We start from the raw sequence: 24,296 nt of genomic DNA, 5'->3' as shown, positions 1-24,296 counted from the left end.
TGATGCTTGGGATTTGCTTTAAAACACTCCAGCTTCCCCCATCCCTCCACTCCACAAAGATAGCTGTAGGAGGTGGAGAAAAGCAAGACACATTAAGTTGCTGACTGTTGTATATGAGGGGGTTTATTATACTATTCTAAGTCCTTTGGGGAATTTTTAGAGTTGCCATAATAAAAAAGTTTTAGAAAAAGAAAAAGGAGAACTGGCTCTACGTGAAGGCACATGGCCAGCCAGCACTGCTGCGCCTGATGTGGCATCTCTGTGGGGAGAGGCAGTCTTGGGGTTTTGTGTGTTCCTTGGGGTGAGGAGCAGAGGAGCAGGGGCACTCCATTTAGGGAGTCACGGCACAGGAGCTGGGGGCCACAGGCATGCAGCCAGCCTGGCGGGTTCCAGTTCATTGCCCCGTCGAGTCTCCCGGGAGCACGAACCCTGGCACCAGGAGCTCCTCAACTGGCTTGGCAGTGGACTCAGACACCTGCAGCAACCTAAGCATCCCAGGTGTCTCCAAGATGCAGAAAAGTTTAAAACCCAGAGCTCTTGCTCACCTCCTCCTTTTATAGAAAGCAACACCAAGACTCACCACAAGTCAGACCCTCAGCCTCCCGGCTCCCAACCTGGGCCTCTTCACTACACCGCACTCTCGGGGATGCTCCAGGGCATGCGCTTTGCAGGCCAGTATGCCCGCGTTCAAATCCTGGCCCTGGTCTTGGGGGCATGCCACAGCAGGCAGGTTCCTTTACCTAAATGTCACTCCCCTTGCCTGGGAAACAGAGATGACTCTCCTTGCACCAGAGTGTGGTATTGTGCATAGAATCAGATCAACTTGGAACCCAGAGTGCTTAATAAATGACCGTGCAAAAGGCTTATTTCTTGCCCCTTCACTGTGAGTTCCTTGGGGATAGGAATGAGGTCATATTCATCTCAGTTTCCAACTGTATAGACTGAGGGCCCTGAGTTGCTATGCCTTGAGTCATGACAAGTGAATGAACACAAACTAAAGAGACAGAGCAGTGCTTGGTAAGCACCAGGTGCTGGTGCAGTGGGCATTTGGGATTTGCTGGCTCTCAGATGTACCATCCCATTGTCCCTCCAGTGCCGGGTCAGCCCTGGAGCACTGTGGCTGAGGGACCACGTGCCTGGAGGTTGACTCAAGGCTCTGAAAGCATGTGTGACCAAATGCTACTTGGGGAACTGGCAAGCCCAAGCTGGTCACCAGTGGAACACTTTCCTTTAAAAATATTGACACTTAAAGGTCAATTTAACTCCCCAGTTCACACAAGCCCATGCTGAGGACTGACTCTGGGTTTCCCACTTCTAAAAGACAAAGTCACAGCCCTTAAGTAGTGACAACCTCACACCTGTGCACAGGACCTTCCAAACAGTCTCTGACCTGCATTTCTGACTTGACATCACAGCTACCCTCTTTTACAGATGAGGTAGTGAAGTGAAGTGAAGTGAAGCCGCTCAGTCGTGTCCGACTCTTGGCGACCCCATGGATTGTAGCCTACAAGGCTCCTCTGTCCATGGAATTTTCCAGGCAAGAGTACTGGAGTGGGTTGCCATTTCCTTCTCCAGGGGATCTTCCCAAGCCAGGGATCGAACCCAGGTCTCCCGCATTGCAGGCGGATGCTTTACTGTCTGAGCCACCAGGTTAATTCCTAACCCTCTTTTACAGATGAGGAAACTGAGGCCCCCCCCCCCAAAAGGATTTGCCTGAGGTCATATAGTTGCAACCCAGAATTATAGAAACTCATGTTACAAGGCACCTGAAGGTAACTGGACCCTCTCCCCACCCCAACACACACACACCCCTTTGATGCTTCTATTTCCTTTATCGTCTCTGCCGCATCTTATAAGCTTTCCCACCTCCAGAATGGGAATCTCATGACATTTGAGATGGGCCGTTGTACCTTTCAGCAGGTCTGCCTGTTAGACTCACTTCAATTAAAGATGTGGGCAACTTGGGACACAAAGCCAGGGGCCCTAGGTTTTTACCTCTTGCTTTATCTCTACAAACTGCAGCCTCCTCATGTGTTCTCTCAAAAGCCCCAATTCTGCATGTTGCAAACCAAGATGAAAACCCAGGCCCTTCCCACAACTCTGGCCTTTCTTTCCCTCCTCTGTAAGACTGGCCAAGGCAAATCTTCACAACTCTGTGTGAAGTGAAATCTTCACTTACCGGAGGGGTCCCTCTTTCAGGGGCTACCGAGGGTAAGGGGAGTGGGGGCCCCTCAGGGGGAGTGCTGCCCAATGCGTCTGCCCCAGCTGCAGTAAGGGGCTCCTCTGTCGTGACTGCTGCTAAGTCTTCGTCACCAGGACCCTGAGAAGCCAAAGCAACATAAGGACTCGTGTTGCCTCATCCACAACGCCATGCGCACACTGCTGCTGGGGAGTTTTGTCGACTGTCCTTTGAGTGGTGCTAGCCCAGTTTCAAAGCACTTGCCTACCTACAACTGTCATTACTCCCAATATACTCACCAAAGCACAGGTTCATGACCCTCTCCTGAAACGTGCATCTCCTCTAAGCCCTCCTCCCTAGCAGTGCTCACTGCCCCCCGCCCCCCCCCCCCACCCCAGCAACGCTGTCTAACTTTGGACCACTCTCTGAGAAAGTTCTCCTTGGACAACGCTGGGCGTAAGTAGGGTCAGGACCAAGCCTGCTCCCCTGACCCCCCCTGCCATGCTCCTCAGTTACATCCTGCCTCCCTCTGTTGGTGCCAACCTAAATCCGTGCCCTAATGAAGTCGCCTGTGGATTTGGCTCTGGGAAGGCCCGCAACTGCTCCTGTCTAGTGCCCCTGACCTCCCTCCCCACTGTGAGCTGGAGAGGATGCTAGCAGACACCTACCGAAGTGACCCCTTGCTTGGAGGCCGCTGTGGGTGTGACGAAAGCCAGGTCATCGGTGGGGACCCCGCTGGCCTCTTCTTCCTCAAAAGTGCCAAGCGGCACATCTGCTGCAGCTGCTGCTGTTGTAGAGCCTTCTTCACGGATTGGACTCTGAAAGGAAATTGGCGCAAGGGATCGTCCACCTCCTCCATACCCCGGGTTGCTGGGTGTGTGACTGCAGGGAGGAAACTACTGAGGTCATCAGACAAAAGCACGGCCATAGCTCATCTAGAACCAGCCTTAGCCACAGACCCCCAGAACTCCAGGCTTAGAATGCACTGCTCAGGTCATCCCCTCCCTGCCCTGGAGTCCCCTCCAAGACGTCTCTGCTGGATGCACATCTTCAGTGATGGGAGCGCCCCACCTGCACAGGAAGCCCTTCTATCTCCAGACAGCTCTGCTAGTTTAGTTTCTTTTGAGTAAAGACTGGAACCTGATCCCCAGTTTTCTCACCCTGTGACAGGGGATTTGCCTTTAAAGAAGAAGGAAAGGTAAGAGGGGAGGGAAGCAAGGTGAAGAAGAAGAGGAAGAAAAAGAAAGAGCAGGTGGTAGTGACGATTAGTTAGTTAAAATAATCCATGCAACCACCAAGTGGCTTGGGGCACTCCATCACCCGGCAGTGGCATGCCCTCCCCACTGTAAAGTTTCCTTGTCTGGACATTAGAACCAGAGGTGAAAGGCTGAGAACGAATGTGTGGAAGGATCTCAAAGACCAGTGTTGGTATGTGACGGCCTGACGACTCCCTCCTTTCACGCACCCAGCAAACATCTACTGAGTCCCCAGCTCTGCAAGGATGCAGACAGATCTATGAGCAAATGTGTGTGCGCCCCACCCTCACAGAGCCCACAGCCTAGCTGAGAGCCAGAAATGAGCAATTTACCCAGTCTACTCTTAATTACAATTGTGATGAGGCCTTCCAAGGAGACATTTGGGGGTGCTGTGAACGTGTCTGACAGGCAGGCTTCACAGCCTGGGAGGCACCTGCCTAATAAAGTGATGTTTGAGCTGAACTCTAAGGATAAGCAGGAATTAAAGGAGGGAAGGAAGAGGAGGAAAAGGTCCAGGCAGACAGGAGAGAGGGTGGGAGGATTGCAAGGAGGAGTGAGGCACGTTCCAGAAATTGAAAGAAGGCCAGTGAGGCTGGAGCACCGAGAGCAGGGACAGTGGCCCCAGGTGTGGCCCCGAGGCTGAACCCTGCGAGCCGTGGCGGCCAGGTGGGGGAGCAGGGACTGCAAGGAGGACAGTGGGAAGCCTCCCACAGACAGCTGCTCCCACCAGGAGGAGCTGGGAGAGAGGGTGGAGGTGGCCAGGGGAGGCCTTAGCCATCGTCTGGACTGGGGATGCGGTGGCTCGATCCAGGGGACTGGCACTGGAGAAACGTAGAAAGAGGCACAAGTGTGATATGCTGAGGCAGAAAAATCAACAAGACTTGACACGTGACAGAATGTGGGAAGTATGGAAGAGGGAAGAGAATTCTGGATTTGGCAGCTGGTGGATGAGGACTCCATCATCTGAGACAGGAACCCAGGAGTGGAAATAAGAAGTCTAGATTTGAATCTGTTGAGTCTGAAGGACATGCAGGACAGCCATTATGACAGTGTTCCAGGACTTGCAGTGTCCTCGGATCCTTGCATCCTGCCTTCAAGAGACGGGAGCGTCTCTCCATGATGCCTGAAAGGAGGGTGAGAAGGCCTGGCCAGGCCATTGGACCATGCCAGGGCCTGCTTGAAACTGGACCCTCCAGTGTGCTCTGACCACCTGTGCTTGTGCCCAGAAATGGGCATGGCTGTGGCCACCATCACCTCCTCCACTCACACCCAGCACTCTTCCACTCCCACTCCCGAGCCCTGCATCAGCCCTGCGCTGTCCCCATGCCTCCAGGGGCCACAGAACTCTCCACAGCACACTCACAGGCACCGGCAGACCCCACCTCTGAGGGAGTATTTGTCAGGTGCCCTCTCCCCATTCAGGTTCTTCTGGACTTGCTGGACAGAATGGAGACTGGCCCACTCAGAAGGCTGGGATCTGCTCCCAGCTGTAACCCGCAGCCTTCCAGCACTTTACACTCTTTACCAGAGTGACTGTTTCTCCAGGGTCCTGGGTGGGCATAGGGAAGGTCAGTCCCCCGGTGGGCACGCTGCCGGCCTCTGCTTCCCTGGTAATGCTGACGGGCTCCTCGGCCTCCCCTGCTGCTGTTGCTGCCGAACCTTCTTCATTTTCTGGAGCCTGAATAGGAAGACATCACCAGGGCCACCATCACTGACCTGCTGCGGTATGGCTGGAAAGAACTGAAACTGCCCTCCCTGAGGTCACCAACCATCATTGTGACAGATCTGATGGATGTTTTCCAGGCCTTTACTCACTGGGACTCTTGGCAACAGGTGGCATCACTGACTGCTCCTACAGCAAGGCAACATTCCTGTTCCAGACCTCGACATAGCCCCCAAACCCACCTGCCTACCTCCCAGTTTGTTTACTTCCTTCTTTCCCTACTTAGGAGTCAAGGGATCTAAGATGCTGCTGTGATCCTAAGATCACTTCCTCTGAAATGCCCTTCAGTGACTGCCCACTTCTGCTGAGCGTTCAGGTTCTTTTTCACAGTACCCGTGGTCTCAGAGGCCTCTCCAGCTGAGTTTCCCTTGCCCACTGCTCATGCCTGGCCCTGCAGGCATGCTGCACTTGGGTAGGTCTTTTGTGTTCATCTTGATGCCTCCAGCTTCTGCTCCTACTGGCCTGCCTCCAAGAACACCTGTCTCACTTCCATCACGAGGCTACTTCTAAGCATCCCCTGGCCTCCCCTTCAGCATCCTTAACCCAGAAAGGCCTCCTAGACCCCCAACTCTGGGTTCTGGGCCCCCTTTTTGGTGCTTTCCCGTGCTTCTCCTATCATACCTCTGCCCTGTCTGTCCCCAGGGGATGGATCTGTCCTTTTTACCTGGTGCCCAGCATAGCGCAGTACTCCACAAACACCTGCTGAATCAGTCAACAGAGGCCCAGGCCTCCAAATCTGAGTCTACCTGCACTTGGCCCCACAAAGCCATCACTCTGTACTTTGCAATCAGGTGAGGAAGACCAGTGACTGCTCCCACCTGAGACGCCGCCAAACTCCAGAAACAAGTGAGGTAGAGCATGCGCTCTGAGCTGCTTACCAGAGTGACCCCCTCCCCGGGGTGCTCGATGGACATGGAGAGGGTCAGTCCCCCGGTGGGCCCACTGCTGGCCTCTGCTTCCCTAGCAGTGCTGATGGGCATCTTGGCCTCCCCGGCTGCTGCTGTTGCTGCCAAATCTTCTGTGTATGGACTCTGGGAACAAAGACATCACTAGGGACTGCATCACTTGCCTATAGCCCTGATCAAGATGGCTGTGGCTGGCATTTTGCATCTCTGTAGCTTCTTTCCTCAAAGTATTTTCTTTTCTATGATGTTGCCCCAGCTTCACAAAAGCCCCCAGAATCTCTGCAGCAGGAGAGACTGCAAGGCCCCTGTGTCTTCCACCTGATTCCAAGCATCTGTTTGCCACAGCAGTGACTGGGAGATCGCTGCCTCCTGAGACACCTGCTCGGGTACTAGACACTTCAGTCTAGCCCCGTCTGCCTCCCTGTGACCTCTCCTGTGTGCCCATCCAGGAGCATAGGAACAGGGTGAATGTCTTCCCCCATGATAGTGCTTCAGAGATAGGTAGACAGAAATCCTGTCCTCCTCAGCCTTCTCAAGACTGGACACCACTCTCTTTCCCTGTGACTCAGTTTCCTTAGAAAATTCACAGGCAGATTCTCTGAAGGTTACACAGAAGATGCAGGATATGATGAGAGAGAGCAACTTTGGCTGCTGGTGTCACCAAACCAACTGTGTTTTACCTCAGTTTCACAAAGGTTTGTTTTTTTGTTTTTTTTTTTAAATTGGGGTGGGGTTTTGTTCTGTTTCATTGCAGAAAATAGTTCTTTTGATACTAAACACACTAACCTGATCAGAGTTAGATTTCTTTGCTGAAGGACTTAGAGCCTATAACCAGAATACAGAGAGGACCATTTCCCAAACCCACTGGGCTACAGAACTCTTTTCCCATGTAACAGTAAATCCTTGTAGAATTACTGTCCCCAAAAAACAGAGAAAAGATGATGTCATAGGATTTTAACATATTATTGACCAGGGGATTTTTGCAGAAACTGAAGCCTTTGGTTGGCTATTTGTTATATAAGTGAATATTGAAACACTCCAGTCAATAATGGTTGGGCAGCAAAAGACACATTAATACATCTCTGGTCAATAAGTCGTTAAAATGAGATTTTATTCTGACTCAGTGTCAGCTAAAGTTCCAAAGGGCAAGTATAATTCAAGAGGCTTCAGATAACCTCTGTTAACCTCTAAAAAAAAAAAAAAGAGCCAGACCACTTACGTGGGACAAGCACAGAGACAATGAAAGGAAACAGAATCAGCTCTATCCTATCCTATTGGTATTCGCCCTCTATCTGCCTCCAGGCTATGTAAGAAAAGGGAAAGAATTCATTTAGGGGCTAACCAATTAGAGAATAAGAATTCCTTTCGGCAATTTCCTAGTGGCGTAGTGGATGGGAATCAGCCTGCCAACAGAGGACACAGGTTTGATTCCTGGTCCAAGAAGATTCCACGTGCTGCTGGGCAGCTAAGCCTGTGCACCACAACTACTGAGCCTGTGCTCTAGAGCCTGGGAATTTAACTACTGACGCCCACTTGCCCTGGAGACTGTGCTCTGCCAAAAGGGAAGCCACCACAATGAGAAGCCCAGGCACTGCAATGAAGAAACCCTGGCTCATCATAACTAGTGAAAGCAACGAATACCCAGCACAGCCAAAAATGAATAAATAAATTTTTAAAAAGCTATTTTAAAAAGATTCCTCTAGAGACAATTTTCTGTGTGCTGTGGCTTCCCCCCACCCTCCACCATTTGTTAAGCAGAATACATAGTCTCTGGACTTTGGGAGACAAAGGGACTGGTGTTTGATTCCTCTAGGGAAATACCAAAGCAAAAGCAGGGAGCCATCTGGACTCAGAGTGAAGACAGAGAGACAGAGAGATAACTGTCCTGCTGTTGCTTTCCTGGTGATAGAATGATAACAACCACTCCAAAAAGAGCCATTAAAGCCATCCTGAGATGAACTCAACCCACAGGGCCCCCTAGAGGTTCAGGGTGACCAGAGGGTGGAAGCCCAGCAGGAAGTTAAAAGGTCAAAAATGGACTTGGGTCCCAGATCCCTTGCACGAGGACCTCTGGGGAATCACAAAAACCCCCATGAGAGAATATTCCAACAATAAGACATCTTCCCCATAAAAGGCCCAGATCACAGTCTGACCAGCCACATAAAACTGTGCCATTTTCTCCAGATGGGCCAGGCTCTGCAGATGTTGAAAACAGCTGCTGGGGGGTGGGTGGTGATGAGAGAGACGAGAAAGAAGTAAGAAAATGGACAGGAAGTTCCTGTACTTCCTTCTCTGCCTGGCTCCTGGTTGTATCTGTATTTTTATTGGATTTTTTATATTATGCTGGACTGGATTTTGGAAATACCTGTGAAAATAGGCTGTTTACCAGACAGTGACTGGGAGAGAAGTGTCTTGAATTTTCGTCCCAGGATAGGGGAAGGAATGAGCTGACACACCATTCTTAGCAAAGGCCAGAGGTAAGAAGGTTCTGAGTTGGAGAAGGAAATGGCAACCCACTCCAGTATTCTTGCCTGGAGAATTTCAAGAACAGAGGAACCTGGCAGGCTACAGTCCATGGGGTCTCAGAGACGGACACGACTGAGCTACTAACACAGAGGTGAGAAACATAATACGTTTTAATTTGGCACCCTCCCATGTCCAGCATTTTAAACAACTGGCTTTGGATGTGTAAAAGCCAATTTCCAAACAATACAGCGGACACACCTGCAATAAATCTGATTCTGTCCTGAAGGGGCTCAAAGGGAGGAAGAGGCTGTGCATCTTCACAACAGGAGGGAGTCAGGTTCTGTGTTGAGAACCCAGTATTCGCCTCTGGAGAGGTCTGAGGACCGGCCTGAGCTGCGTCTCCTCCCGGTCCTGGCACATCCTTGGGGAGCATCTCGGGCCCTGGGACTCCCACCTCCTCTCTACCAGAAAGAGGGAGGCAGTCTCCATGGTGTTCAACTAAAACTCTTGCAGCCTTCTGCAGTGCCCAAGACAAGTCACCATCAAGTCTGAAATAAGCAAGCAAATGTACTACTGACTTACATGAAATTTCCCATTCACTCACCTCTTCGGTGACACGAAGGAAGGCCCCATCGCCTGAGCCAGTGTCTGTAGCTGGGGAACTGTCCACAGTCTGAACTGTCTCCAGTGTGTCATTCAGGATCTCACCAGACCCTACAGGAAGCAGGCATTTTTCAATGAATAACTGCAATTTGCAAGTGAAAAAGAATGAGGTTTCTTTTCATCTATGACTTGAAAAGATGTTCGTAATACAGAATTAAGAGGGAAAAAGTACTGCAGAAAGACAGATGCTGAAAGGCAGTACTGCAAGGTGGTTTCAATTACAGGCTCCAGCATCAACTGTAGGGTGAGAACCCAGCGCTGCCGTTTACTAGGAATGTGACCTGTGGCAAGCCATTTAACTTGTGGCTCAGGTGACTTGCCTAAAAAGAAGGGACTGTAATTCCTATCTCATAGGGTCATTTTGAAGATTATGTGTTACAAAGATTAATTAAGCTAACATAAGAAAAGCATTGAGGACAGTGCCTGACATACAGTTAGCAATGGATAAATGTTCATTGTTAGTGTGGTTCTATATTTGTAAAAGGAAAAAAATATGTGTATGAGAATACATGCTTTATTATCATTAGATATATCATCATCAATATATAATTAATATATTATTATACATAACATATAAAATATATAGATAGATACATACACATATATGTGTGTGCAGATAAACCACACATACTAGGCTAAACCACAGTACTTAATATTGGTTTCCTCCAGAGGACAGGAGAGGAAACTACCCTTTTTTTGGTTCATACAACTCTGCTTTGATTGAACTGTTACCACAAGCACATATTTCTTTTGCAATTTAAAAAACAAATGGAGTCCTAAAGCAAAGAAAAAGACATTAAACTAACACAACTGCCTGCCTGTTATGGGCTAGGTCGCAGGCTAACTCGTGCCATGCACTCCTTCCTGGAATCCTCTGGCTGGCCCATCGGTGCTCCCTACAAGGACCTCCCACCACCTCACAGTCGGTGGGCAGAACCAAGGTAGGAGTCCCACATTTTCAGTCTCCCCATTGTCACCCCACGGCATGTGTCCTGCTCTGATCTGCATATTAGCACCTTGTGATTATTAGTCCCATTTTGCAGAGGAAGAACAAGGTCCCACACAAGAGGCTGGGAGGGGCCCTGAAGCCAGCCGTTTACACACATGCTGTGCTCAGCCATATCCCGCAGTAAGGACGGTGTCAAAGGGAGGTGCTGAACTATTCAAGGGAACCTGTGCCCATGTGCACTTTAAAAAACTGAGTGTCCTGGAGTCATCAGCCCCTCGCCAGTCACTCTCTCATTCTCCCTACTCTGGCCACCAGAGGGTGCTGTGCAAGCAGCCAGAGGGACCCCAGGCCTCTGCTTCCCCACCCTTTGAAGGATGAAGGTGAGGGTGGCTCAAATGTCCTGTGCCGGGATGGTGTCAGCAACCCTTGGAATACAACTCTTGGGAGGCCTTCCCTAGCCAGAGTTGGGGCTCGGGGTCCAGCTCCTTCCTCTAAAGATCTCTAGCCAGCTCTGCTGTTTCCGCTTGGCCTCTGCCTGCCACAGAAGGAATCTGGCAGATGCTGGGAACAGGCGAGCTGCGAGGCGAGCTCAGACTGGGTCCCACCTCCTACGCACTCACTTCTCGGTCTAGGAGAGGCCTCGCCTCCCAACCCCGCAGCCTCTGCCCTCTCCTTGCTCCTCTCTCTGAGATCCTAATCACCCCCTGGAGAGCAGCATCCGCAGCTCACAAACCACTTCCATACCCACAGCGGCAGTATCATGCATCGAATGTAGCGGCAACATTCAACCCTCTCATCCACCCGGGAGGCAGGGGTTGTGAATGCTCCCAGTGGACTGAGGAGGAATCCAAAGCTTGGAAAGGTTGAGTAGCTTGCCCAGACAGCAAATAAGTGGCTGAGCAAGGCTTTCGTCCAAAGTGTCTACTCTCAGCCAGCAGTCTTTCCATAGCTACACCCTGACTCCTTGCTGGTATTGTGACTTTATTAAATTATTATACAATTTTTTTTATTCAGTACTGTATACCTTCTCTCATGAACAGACTTCCCAAGTTTACTTGCTAAAATAACATTCATTTACTGATGAAAGTAAAAGTGTTAGTTGCTCAGGCTTGTCTCACTCTTTGCAACCCCATGGACTATATATAGCCCACCAGCTCCTCTGTCCAGGGGATTCTCCAGGCAAGAACACCAGAGTTGTTAGCCATTTCCTTCTCCAGGGGATCTTCCTGACTCAGGGACAGAACCTGGGTCTCCTGCATTGCAGGCAGATTCTTCACCATCTAAGTCATCTTTTTAGACTTATAAAATACAGAAGAAAAAAGAAAATGGAAACCACCTATAATCATGCCACCCAGAGATAACTACTCACAACATTTTGTTGTATATCATTCTAACACACACACACATACTAACACACACACACATACAAACACACACACAGCTCTATGTGGCAATATATAGATATAAGTAACATATACTCAAATTTAGGGTCATAGCACACATATAGTGTTAAAAGCTGCTTTTCCTACGGAGTTCACCATGACCACGTCCCTGGGTAATTAAATCTTCTGTGTAACCAGTTCTAGGGCTGCACGTGTGAATGTGTGTGTGGGGGGGGTCTTGTGCCTAAATCTCGGTGCTCTGGTGTTGGTTACAACTTACTTCAATTTGAATGGCTACCCCTCTGATAAAGGGCAGAAAACGCAGGTTGATCTCAGGCTATGGGCACGTGTCCAGCTGCTGCTCGGGGGACCTGTCAGATCCTGGACTTCTGCCGGGGCTCCTCTGTGTGGCTGAGCAATGGTGAGAGCCTCGGATGGGGAACCAGGAGGCCAGGCTTGCTGATAACCTCCAGGGTGTCTGCCATTCTCTGGCCATCCGTTAGTTTCCGCTAAGTGCCAACAGGAGTTTAGATGGCCTGATCCTCTGAGAGTCGGTGAGTTTGTGGCCAAGGCTGGAAAGAGCAGGGATTCTGGAGTCAGGCCTGAGTGTTGGCTCAGTTCCACCACTCACTAGCTGTGTGACTGTGGACACGTTGCTCACCTTTTCAAGCATCGGTTTTTCCATCTGTAAAATCCTGGCTAATACTACCAACTAGGAGATGTGTTGTAGGGATTGGAGAGGAAGTATATAACACTTGGCACACAGTAGATATTTAATAAACAGTCACAATGATCACAAGCTTTTCACACTCCAGGCCCTCCTAGAGGGATGGAGTCTGGGGGTTAAAAGTTCTTGGTATCAAGATTAAACGCCAGCTCTGCCATTTATGAGCTGTACAATCTCCGCTGGGTGACATCACTTCTCCATGACTTGACTTCTCCATCTTATTTTAAGGTGAGGATGATTGCAGCTCCTTACTCAAGGTTGAAGGGAAAGTCAAGTGAGATGCTCCACACACACATCATCTATACATAAACACATCACTCAGTCATCACTCAACATAACCCACTGAGTATGAACGACTCCAGGGACTTGCCTTGCTCGGGGCTGCTGTGCGGGTCAGCGCTCAAGTTGCTAGTTTCCTTGGTCCCTTCAGGTATAGGTTCACCGGAAATCTCTGCATCCTCAGAGGCAGGGGATGGAGTTGGAGGTGTGTGTATGGGTTCAACTTTTGCTTCTTTAGACTGCAGGGAGGAAAAATGAGACCCAAAAGGACTTACTTGGCATGAGAGCAGAAAAGATGGCAGTGAGTATCACTGGAGAAAACAGTATCTTCACAAAAGATGAATAAACCCAGAAAGCCTTATCCTGCCTATTATGTACCTGGGTCATCACTGATCTTCCCCAGTCCCTGAAAAAGGTGCATGTTGGGGTAATTAAATTTTGTTCAGTGAACAGTGGGACTCTGCTACTCTTGGATGAAGCTCTTGGAGCACAGAGATCACATTCCTGTGATCCCTGCATCCCAGGCCAGCACAGAGGAGGTGCTCAGTAAAGATGTGTTAGAGGGAGGAGACAGAAGGAGGGAGGGAGGAAGGAAGGAAGGAAGAAAAGAAGGGAAAAAGGAAGGGAGGGAAGGAGAGTGGGAAGAAAGAAGGAAGAGAGGGAGCAATGGGGAAGAGGGCTGTGTTCAGTGAAAGCTGGCTAAATCCCATCCCAGATGTATACTAATCATGCATGCCTATGAAAATAAAAGGCAGGTATGGTTGTCTTTCTAGGAAACTTCAGTTTCTGTGTAGCTTTTCCAAAGCCAACCTATATCTTAACCACCTTTGCCAACTAGGAAACAACAAACAAACAAAAAAAACCAATAGTTGGAAACAACAGTTCAGAGACCTAGGTAGAAATCCTGATAAAGGGTACCAAAGGTCATCCCCAGACCCAGAATCAAATAGGAGTTCCTGTGACCCAGGGCTCATCAGTGGTCAGACTGTCTCACCATTTTCTGAGCTTAAGGGACTGGGGTGAACAGAAGGATCCTGCCAACCAGTGTTGGATCTGTGGTAAGAACAGGAAATAACTAAGACATTAAGGTTTCAGGGTAAATTTCTTACCACAACCATCACTTACTTATCCTGACTAATAACAGAAGGCTCTGTCCTTAATGTCAGAACCTAGTATATAAATGATGAATCTCTGGTTCATCAGAATAAGGAAGATTCTTATGGGCCCCATAACTTTAGGATTTAATGGTTCAGTTCTCATAATCAAACTCAGGTCAAATCCCAACTCTCCTCTTATTAACTATGTTATGTTGAGTAAGTCATATAACTTACTGAGCCTCAGCTTTCTCCCCTATAAAATGGGGCCAATAATAACAACTTAAAAGGCATAAAATGCATGGAGGTGCTTGGTACAGAGCCAGGTCCAGAGCATGAGCCCATAAATGGTAGCCATCATCCACATCACTAGATGTGATTTCTCTGGGTATTGATATTAAAGGTAATAATTATGATTTTGCTCATCTGCACTTGTAGTTTTTTCAATAATGAATATGGAATATTTCTGTACTAAAAAAAAGATGTCGTTTACTGTACTCTAAAGTTTCCAAGGTGAGAGCAAGGATGGAAGGCTCCAAGAAGTTGAGCCTTGAAGAATAAACCGTTTCAGAAAGCAGGAATGGAGGAAGGCACTGAGGTAAGAAGGGACAAAGCACTGACAGGGCCTGACAACCTGAGCGTGGAGAGGGCTGGAGGAGTGGCAGGGGGATAAAGCCTGGGGAGGCAGCAAGAGGGACGGGACTGGCTCTTAGGTGAGAAGTCTGGGCTTGTAAGGGAGCAACAAACAGCATCCCTTGGGTATCAGGATGGGGGGACCCAGGCAGCTGTGCACTTTAGGGAGCTCACCCTGGTGTTAATGAGAGCACGGATCTGGGGGGTTGAGGTTTAGGCCAGGAGACCAGGAGGATGCACTGAAGAAGCCTGGTGAGGCAGGAACCAGGAGGGGTAGTGGGAGCAGGACACAGACACGCTCCCCTCCAAGCAGAGGCTGGGAAGAGCAGCTGCATGGTGACCCAGCAGAGCAGTAAGCACCTCTGCCCCAGGCAGGTCCTTTCCTCTCCTCTTCCTGCCAAGGGTGCAGGGGAAGCCACTTCACATGGTTCATAAGGGACGTGGGATTTGAGATGAGGCAGGTAGGGCAGGTCATCGTGCAGGAAACATAGGACAGGAAAGGGTGGGCTAAGCTTAGTGACTCAATGTGGCAAATGCTGAGTTACAGGGAATCACTTACTCCAGCATGTCAGCTAAAAACCTCTTTAGACAAACTCCCACTAAGGCAGCCATGAAGCCTGGGTTCAAAGCAGAGCTGGTGAGCTAACTCTTGGTGGTCAGGGTCAGGGGTCCTGCCTCCAACAGGTTGCTGCTGGTTTTCAGGGGTTAGTGTAGATGGAGAACCAGTGTGGCCTGTGACAAAATGGGAATGTTGAGTCTTTAATTTTAAATTAAAATATGGTAGTTTGCTGGCCCTCATTCAACACATATTTCTTGAGGCCCTACTGTGTTCCATGGCTTGGCTGATCCCTGGGATACGGAAATGAATTAATAAGAAGGGCGTCTGTCCTTGAACTGTTGGACAATTCGGGAGACACAGACCCAGACACTACTCGCTGTGAGATTACAGGATGGAGAGCCACACGTGAGCAGAGGAGCGTGGCCGTGGCCTCCAGTGAGGGGCTCTGGACTGGACCCTGAAGGAGTGGGAACTGGCCAGGTAGAGATGGGATGGGGGAGGGCCCACCTGGCAAATGGAACTGCAGGACCCAAGGCATGGACGAGGGGTGAAAGGGCGGGGTGTGCTAGGGATCTGTGAGCCTTGGGTGTGGCTGGAAGAGAGGTCCTGGATACGAAGAATCCTCTGCAGAGCTTTGTGTGAGACAGACCCTCGATCTCACTCCATTCATTCACGAATCTGAATGTCTGGGCATGCGCCCAGGCAAGGGGCTTTTTTAAAGACCGTCTCCTAGTTCTGCCCACCCCCCCCCCCAATACATACACACACTATATATAAACACATACATACACACACAGATACATACACACTCAGGACTCTGATGCACAGTCAGGGCTGAGAACCACAGGGTATTAATTCTAACTCAACAAAGACAGAACTTTCCAGAAATGGAAAGGTGTGTCAGCAGACACTGACTTAGCAGGAGGAAGAATGGGGCAGCAGAGACTCCTACCCTAAATGGGGAAGGAGGTGAGGAGGGGCTGGCTTTTTAAGTCCCTGACCGCTCAGGCAGCCCATGATTCAGTCTGAGGGTCATGGTTTGTATCTTAGAGGGTGGCAGGTTGCAAAGGGTGAGGACAGGGAAGTGAGATTCATTCCAAGAGAAAAGCCAGATAGAGAAGGGAGGGGAACGTCTGAGCCCAAAAGGGAAATTCCCCCGTCCTGGGGCGGGGAGCCAGGGAGGGGAGTTTTCTAGGGAAGGGTGAAAGAGGGGGCAGTCCCCCAGTTTGAGGCTGACGTGACTGACAGTGGCCTGGACCCAGGCTGGAAACCCGGCTCTGCCGCCTCCAGACTGCACACCCTCAGGCAAACCTTTGCACTCCGTGTACCTCGGTGCCTCCTCGGGGAACGAAAGGAAAATACCGCCCTGCAAAGGAGGTTATAGCCGTGCCTGACCAGCCTCCACCTCCATGGCGTCCCATGCTCTTAAGCCCCACTTCATGTCCATCCCTCAGGACCACCTTGGCTTATTAGTCTCTCTGCCCGAGTCAGCCTCACTCCTAGCTGTGAACTGGTACACTGGGGGGCAGCATCAGATCAGAAAGCCTAGAGGACCATGGCTCTGTGCCCTGCTGCCCTACGTCCTGGACATGCCAGTGGGATGGCCAAGGAATGATGGGCTCATCGGATTGCAACACGGCTCGGCACAGCTACCCCGAGTCACCACCCAGGCAGGAACCTTGGACCCTTCACTTTCTCCATCACAGCTACCCCCAGATTGGCTGTGGTCCTGGGGTGGGACACCCCTGTAAAACCAACCACCCAGGCCAGCAGCACAAGGTCATGGCCAAATCCTTGGATGGGGCATAATGGGACTTGTGCTCTAGCCTCAGCTCAGCCACACACCCTAGGCCCAGTCTCTTTCCTTCTTTGGACCTCACAGTTTGTTCAGTAGTACCAAGGGCAGTTTTCTGTACATCTCTGAACAGGAAGAGGTGATCGTTAAACCCCTCTCACAGTAACAGACTCTGGTCCTTTCTGCCCCACCCACACCTCTGTCACCGGAGGTCTATGATTTATAGCCTCTGCCTTCTTTCCAGCTCCCTGCTTTCTTCCATCAGAGATGTGTCCATAGACTGAGCCAGACCAGTCTAGGAGATGGCTGGGGTTTCCATGTTCAGTGACTCAGACACTGCTGGCTGTTTTTATTAGAACAGGCTCCTTGGTGTTTTTATTAGAACAGGCTCCTCTTCACAGACTGATTCAATGCTTTCAAAACCACTTCCTTGTCTCGGCCACAGGGCACATTCCCAAGAGGGAGGAGGCCCACACCACTGGGAGGATGGCTGCCTTTCCCATGGGACCAGAAATGAGCTCCTAGGAGGGCTCTGCATCTCACAGGAGTGAGGGCCCCAACTTCCCTCTCATAGCCAAAGCCCCGAACAAGTGTAACAACAGTCACTTCCCTTGTGCCCGGCACTGGGCCGAGACCTTTCCCTTGCACAGCCTCATCGGACCTCGCAAGGACCTCACAAGATAGCACTCTGATTATTGTTTGGTGGAAGAGGGGCTGAGGCTCAGAGAGGCTGAGTAAGTCACCTAAGCTCACACAGCTGGGAGGCGATGGAGGAGAGTTCGCCTTTGGAAAGCCCTCCCCTGGTCACAGCACAGGGTGGCACCTGGGTATTGGCGTTCCCCTACAATGAGTGAAGTGAAGTCGCTCAGTCGTGTCCAACTCTTTGCGACCCTGTGGACTGTAGCCTACCAGGCTTCTCCGTCTATGGGATTCTCCAGGCATGAATACTAGAGTGGGTTACCATTCCCTTCTCCAGGGGATCTTCCCGACCCACGGATCAAACCTGGGTCTCCCATATTGGAGGCAGACGCTTTAACCTCTGAGCCACCAGGGAAGTCCCCTACACTGAGGATTTTGCAAAATGTCCACTGGCCAGTATTTTCCTGACTTCCCCAGGCGAGCTGTCGAATGAAGTCACAGATCTGAGGACAGAGACTTCAGACCAAGACTCTGGGTCCTTTGGGACAATGCCTAGCCCTCTAAAAGCTGACCGAGATGGCACAGCACAGTGCCCAGTACTCACTGGGGCTTGAGTGTAGGTGACCGCTTCCAAGATCTCAGCTACTCCATCCGTCTCCTGGAGCCCGCTGGTCTCTCCAGATGCCTGTGTGGAGACAAATCATGTGGGCAGAGGGGGAGAAAAGTTTACAACTGGGGAGTCATAGAAACAGACTCCTATGGAGAAACAGGGTACATGTGAAAGGAAAGAAGTAGATGGAGGTGTATAGAGAAAGTGGGATGAAGGGGAAAGCATGTGATTTAGCTATTCTTTTTGGCTCCTTCCACACTTTATTGCTCAAAACAAACAAACAAAAAGTACAATCAATGTAGTCTCTCCAACATACCTACTTACATTTTGCCCAAGTGCCCTCCTATCTTGATCAAAAGGCACTCCCTCTGTGGTGACTGTCACCAGAATTTCTCACTGGGAACCACTACCTTTGAAGAACATCCTCCCCTTGTTACCTAGTCTTCACAGTTAGCCCCCTGATGGCAGCCAGGACACCGTGTGCCATGATTTTGTAACCTGCTTGTGGACCCTTGGATTGTTTCTGTTTGTTCAGTATTAATAGCACCATGGAGATGAAGCAATATACACACACAAGTTTTCCCTTCTCTCAGCATCATGGGAATGCCAGGCTGGAATCATGGACTCGAGGAGAGCAAATATTCTCCCAGGGCCAAGTTCTACCTCTGAGGGGCTGGCTTTCCAACTACACTGGCAGCATTTTTTTACTGAATGAATGAAAGCAGTTTATGCTTAGCTTTGGGGCTGACAGACAGAGGATCTGAAGGTCTGCGAATACGCCATGCTCTGCTGGCCTATGACTTTCCTTCTACCTTTTCTTCTTCATCTGGCTGACTCTTGCTTGTCACTGACCAGGTATCAGTTCCTTCCTGACCGGCTTCCTATTCTTCCTCTTCCACCTTCCTGCCCCCGCCTGACTTGTAGAATTTGGGTCTGAGGACCAATTACACTCAGCTCTATCACTGCTTTTGGACATGTCTGAGCATTGTGAGGATGCCGACAATCCCCAGTTCATCTCTTTATCTCCAGCATCTCCCCAGGTCTGTCACCTTGCAGGTACTCAGTCAATCCTGGAGGGAGAGGGAGGAGGGAGGAAGAGGGAAAAGAACCCATCTTTCTTTCCCTGCTCACCACCCCCTTTTGAGGAACTGATTCATTTGCCAAGCATAAAAGCTAAATTTAGGTTTGTTTTTATAAGAATTTACATTCAGAATATCTTGGAGCTTTAACTTTTATTTTAGAATCTTGACACCCTTTCTTGGCAGGAAGTCTGGAAACCAGGCCAGTGACTGGCACAGCCATGGAAGAACCTAACACCTTAGAAGAAACACAACTCCCCCCGCCCCCCTGCCCCACCTCACCAATCCTCCACCATACACCAAAGACATGGCTGAAGTTCTCAAAAATAATAACAAAGCCAAAAAGCTCAAAATAGGACTTGATGCAGAGCTTGCCAAGATAAGGGATTTCAGAGATTCCATGACGTTTGGGGTGAAAAACTGCTTGGGTGCCGGGCCCTTCTCTGGCTGCTGGGGCTTCAGGGCCCACTGTGGGGGTGATAGGGAGAAGTGGGGGGACTCACCGAGGATTCTTCAGCTTCGCACATCTCCTCGGGAGTCCTGGGGTCAGGGTGGATGATGAGCTGCTGTATGGAACCCTAGAGGAAAGCAGAGGGGTCAGAGGCCACGTTTACAGCCCCACTGGGACACAGACTGTTTTTATACAGAGCAGAACCAGTGAAAGGACAGGAGTGAGAAGGGCTGCCCGAGGCCATGAAAAGAAAACCATGCCATCTCCAGGCCTGCTCTCATTAAAGGGCACTCTCCCTGGGACAATGTAAAATGAGCCCCACTAACCAGAGAGGTCCTTGGAGAGCTCAGTATTCAAAGTGCAGAATAACAGCAGCCTCCTAACAGGTCCCCAGGTCCCTAACTTGTCAGCAATGAACCCTAAAGTACACGCCTCCCCCACCAGCAAGTTTCTCTCCCCCATGGCTCAAAGCTTCCCAGCTGGAAGGACTTGTCCCCAGAGTAGCTGTCAGCCAGGCTCTCTGCCTCCACTCTGCCTCCACTCCCTACTCCCAACAGCCCATTCTGCATATGTGGTGGTGGTGTTAGTCACTCAGTTGTGTCCAACTCTTTGTGACCCCATGGACTGTAGCCTGCCAGGCTCCTCTGTCCATGGAATTCTCCAGGCAAGAATACTAGAGTGGGGTGCCATTCCCTCTCCAGGGGATCTTCCTGAGCCAGGGATTGAACTTGGGTCTCCTGCATTGTGGGCAGATTCTTTACCATCTGAGCTACCAGGGAAGCCCATCTCCAGGTGAGAGTTTCAGAACTGTTCATTGGATTCTACCTTCTTAAAATCCATATTCCACTGTAGTACAGATAAACCCAAACTCCAGCCCAGTCCTGTCTTGAGTCAATTGGGAAGGTATCAGCAAGAATCACTTTCACTCTTCACTTTCATGCACTGGAGAAGGACATGGCAACCCACTCCAGTGTTCTTGCCTGGAGAATCCCAGGGACGGAGGAGCCTGGTGGGCTGCCGTCTATGGGGTCGCACAGAGTCGGACACGACTGAAGCGACTTAGCAGCAGCAGCAGTAAGAATCAAAGTGAAAGTTGCTTAGTCTTGCCCGACTCTTTCCAAACCCATGGAATTCTCCAGGCCAGAATACTGGAGTGGGTAGCCGCTCCCTCCTCCAAGGGATCCTCCCAACCCAGTAAGAATAGTGGTGACTAAAAGAATGACTACAATAACTTGGGATTTGCTTTAGAATGGCTCATTCATAAAAATCCACTTTGACAGGAAAATCAGTCTTGTGATATTTTTTCAAGGCACATTGTCCCAACGGAGAGAGAGCAACTACCTCACACTTTCTCATCTCAGCTCTTCCACCTTTGCAGAAATTATATGCAGCTGTCACCTTTTTCCAAAGATAAAATCACTGAAAGATATTACAAACCTTACCCTTTTTATAAGGCCTAAAAACAGACAAAGTGCTTTCACAAAGGCTAGCTCACATGATTCCACAACCCTATAGACTAAGTTTTCTAATCCCCACTCACAGATAAGAAAACACAGAGAATCAGAGAATTCAGCTGCTGTTTAAAATCATCAGGCTACACTGAAAACTCAGGAATAGAATCTAAGTTCTGAGTCTCGAGACTAGCTTTCGTCCCACTAGCATGCATGCCTCTTTGAGGACAGAAGGATAAAATGATAATAAGAACAGAGCTTGTGTTTGCTGCAGTGTCCAGCAGCCTCCTCGTCTGCAAGACTTGAACTCACAGTGAATCTCTCCAGCCCCGTAGCTCCTGCATTGCCCACAAAGATTCCCGCACTGGACTCGAAGGTCAAGGCCTGGGAGGATCTCGGAAAGGGGACGCGGCCATGCTCCTCACAGTCCACGAGGAGGGTCACTTCCTCGCCCTGGATGACCACAGCAAAGTAGTTCCACTTGTGGGTCATCACGGGCACCAGGAAGGCGGCGGCCTCATGGGACACCTGGGAACTAGGCTCCGTGTAGTAGAGGATGACCCGCTGCCGGCCGTCCTCCACGCCTGAGAGCCGCAGGCCCAGGTAGATGACCTTCTGGAAGGCGTCCGTGACAGCAAAGAGCACACCACCTCGGGGGCTGCTGGGCTTCACCCTCACGCTGATGGCGAAGTCCCTGAAGAAGGTGGATGGGATGAGGGTCCTGGCCGGGCGGCCGACGTTGGCACCAGGCCCAAAGCTGTAGGCTGGGAAGCCACCATAGCCAGCGACAAAGGACACAGAGGAGGGCAGCGGGACGCCGATGAGCTCTGTGAGGTCCAGGGGGCCCCGGGAAGCTGATTCTGCAGGGAGGGAGAGAAGAGGCCATGCTTCACACATAGATTCCTCTCTGCTTGGAAATGAGGAAATATACTCCGGAAATGAGATTGGATCCTTCAAGAACCCCACTGCAGCGTCTTAATTATTGTTTGTCAAACTTTTTTGACAATGACCCATAATAAGAAATATATTTGCATGGCCACCCAATATGCACGTTAGACAAATATATATCTGTAACCCTGAAACAGATGTTTCATAAAACATAATTTACTTTTAATACTCACCAGGCACTATGATGTTTTCCTTTCCATTTAACAATTCTTTGTCTCTTCTATTTTATTAAAAACATACTGGAAACAACCTACTAAATTGATTTCATTACCCACAAACAAGTCATGATCAGCAGTTTGGAAAACGTATAAGAATATTTCTAGAATATTTCTACAATGTTCCCCCACATCAACATAGGGATTTCCCCCCTTTCTCTCTGTAAAAGTGGGCAGGTTTGTTTTGTTGTGTTTTGAGTGAGGTCTACTGTTCAAGTGCCTCAGGATGTGAGGGAAAAGCTGGGACAAAACGAAGTGGTCCCAGACCTTAGGACAACTGAAATTTGCATCATTGTCATGCATTGTCAACTCCCTTTTGTCATTGTCATCATTATGACAGCATCAGCCACATTCCCTGATCTCTCATTTTTAGCAGGCTCTAAGCTCTTCACCTACGTTAGTTCATTTACTCCTCACAACGCTATGAGGATAGCTACTATTATCCCATTCTGTTCCTGAGAGAACTTGTGTGTGTGTGTTCAGTTGCTCAGTTGTGCCCCACTGCAACCCCATGGACGGTAGCCCACCAGGCTCCCCTGTCCATGGCATCCTCCAGGCAAGAACACTGGAGTGGGTTGCCATTTCCTCCTCCAGGGCATCTTCTGAACCCAGGGATTGAAACCGCATCACCTGGATTGGTAGGTGGATTCTTTACCACTAGTGCCACCTGGGAAGCCCCAGAGAGAACTTAGAGAAGGTAAAAAATTTGCCCAAAGTAAGCCCATCAGAGGTCCAAAGCCAGAGCATCTGACTAAAAAGGCTCTTAACCACCACCCCTTGCCGGGAGAAATACAGGGCTCCATTGTGGTGGCCTGAAGAGGACTTAGGCTCATGAGACTTGAGCCACCCAACCACTATTCCCTGGGAGAAGGCTGCAGGCTGGCTTGCAGTGACCTGCACCCACATGCACCGAAAGCGAGGAGATAAGAATGCAGGTCCCAGGGAGAGGCGGACAGGAACCCTGCAGATGGACAACAGACACAAACTGGATTTTGAAAAAGCAATGTTTGAAAAACGGAATGTAAGATTGTCATTTTATTTAATCTGGTTAGATTGATTACACATTGAGATGGTAATTTGGGGAAACTCTGGGCTATGTAAAATATATTATGAACATTTTTAAGACAAGAATAACATGAGGAATAGGCATGGGCCCAGCACCCCACTTAAGAAAGGAAATATCAACTCAACCAAAGCTCTCAGGAACTCTCTGATCCTGTCCCCCTGCCCATTCCCCAGAGGCAGCCACTCTAGGGGTCTGGTGTCTATCATCCCCATGCATGCCATTGTGTGTTTACTACATGAGTATGTCTCTAACAGAACGCAGCACTGCAGCGCCTGTCTCCTAATCTCATATAAGTGTTGGCAGGCTGCATGTATTCTGGAACTTTTTTTCCCCACTCAACATTGTATTTTTATGATTTCTCCCTGTTGAGTGTGGCTCCAAGTCTCATGTTTTCATAGCAGTATCCTATGTATAAATAAGTCGCTGCGGATTACGTCATCTTTCTGCTGACGGAAAGTGAGGTTTCCCATCACTATTACAACCACTGCTGCTACGGACTTTCTTATTCACATCTCCTTGTGCCTACCTGTGCGAGTGAGTCCACCACTTAGGGGCGGAATTATTCAGTGATATGGACATTTGCACCTGTAACTTCACTGAGTATGGCTAAATTGCTCTCTTAAGCAACTGTGCCATTTTAGAAAAACCTGATCTATAACCAACAAATAACATTGTATAAGTTTAAGGTGAACAAAGTGTTGATCTGATACCCTTGTATATTGCAATATGATTACCACTCTAGCATTAGTTAACGCCCACATCACATGCTATCATTATCATTTCTTTTTGATGCAGTTATTATCTTAATTATCATTAAGATGCAACTGTGCTATTTTACATACCCACCAGAAGCATGTTCCTGCCAACATTTAGGAGAGGTACAGAGGTGAGATTTGGGGAGCAGTCCATGGGGCTTTTCAACTACAGCGATGATGTTATTTCTTAAACTAGGTGATATTCGGAAGTATTCCTTGTAGTATTCTTTGTTAAAAACTGTCATGGCAAATATTGCACACTAAAGAAAGTGATAATTGCATCTTCAGCAAAAGGGCAAGTCTGGTCACGTTGAGGCCGTGATGAGATGGCTTCTCTGGTCATCTGTGCTCTCAGGGTCCCAGCAGCCTGGGCACCTGGCTGGACAGCCCTCTCAGTCTAGACCCGGCAGCACTCTGACTCCCCAGCATGCCTGATGATGTTCCTCCAGTGCCCCAGGCCATTGCAGGTCCT

The 24,296-nt window shown here is 49.6% G+C and overlaps 1 protein-coding gene across 1 annotated transcript in view; it reads right to left on the bottom strand.

Annotated features, from left to right (window-relative positions):
* COL15A1 (collagen type XV alpha 1 chain) overlaps positions 1 to 24,296 on the bottom strand; it is a 101,835-nt gene that overhangs the window by 46,701 nt on the left and 30,838 nt on the right. Inside the window, exons 3-11 of the mRNA XM_052644510.1 lie at positions 21,153 to 21,700; positions 19,442 to 19,516; positions 17,854 to 17,934; positions 12,621 to 12,768; positions 9,134 to 9,243; positions 6,037 to 6,189; positions 4,961 to 5,113; positions 2,848 to 2,997; positions 2,180 to 2,320 (exon numbers count right to left, since the gene is read on the bottom strand). Of these exons, the coding sequence (XP_052500470.1) occupies positions 2,180 to 2,320; positions 2,848 to 2,997; positions 4,961 to 5,113; positions 6,037 to 6,189; positions 9,134 to 9,243; positions 12,621 to 12,768; positions 17,854 to 17,934; positions 19,442 to 19,516; positions 21,153 to 21,700 (1,559 nt within the window). The remainder of the gene's footprint in view (positions 1 to 2,179; positions 2,321 to 2,847; positions 2,998 to 4,960; positions 5,114 to 6,036; positions 6,190 to 9,133; positions 9,244 to 12,620; positions 12,769 to 17,853; positions 17,935 to 19,441; positions 19,517 to 21,152; positions 21,701 to 24,296) is intronic.

This window comes from Budorcas taxicolor, chromosome 8 (assembly GCF_023091745.1).
Source record: "Budorcas taxicolor isolate Tak-1 chromosome 8, Takin1.1, whole genome shotgun sequence".
Lineage (NCBI taxonomy): Eukaryota > Metazoa > Chordata > Mammalia > Artiodactyla > Bovidae > Budorcas > Budorcas taxicolor.
The sequence above is the reverse complement of the archived record's forward strand: the minus strand, read 5'-3'. Positions and strand labels throughout refer to the sequence as shown.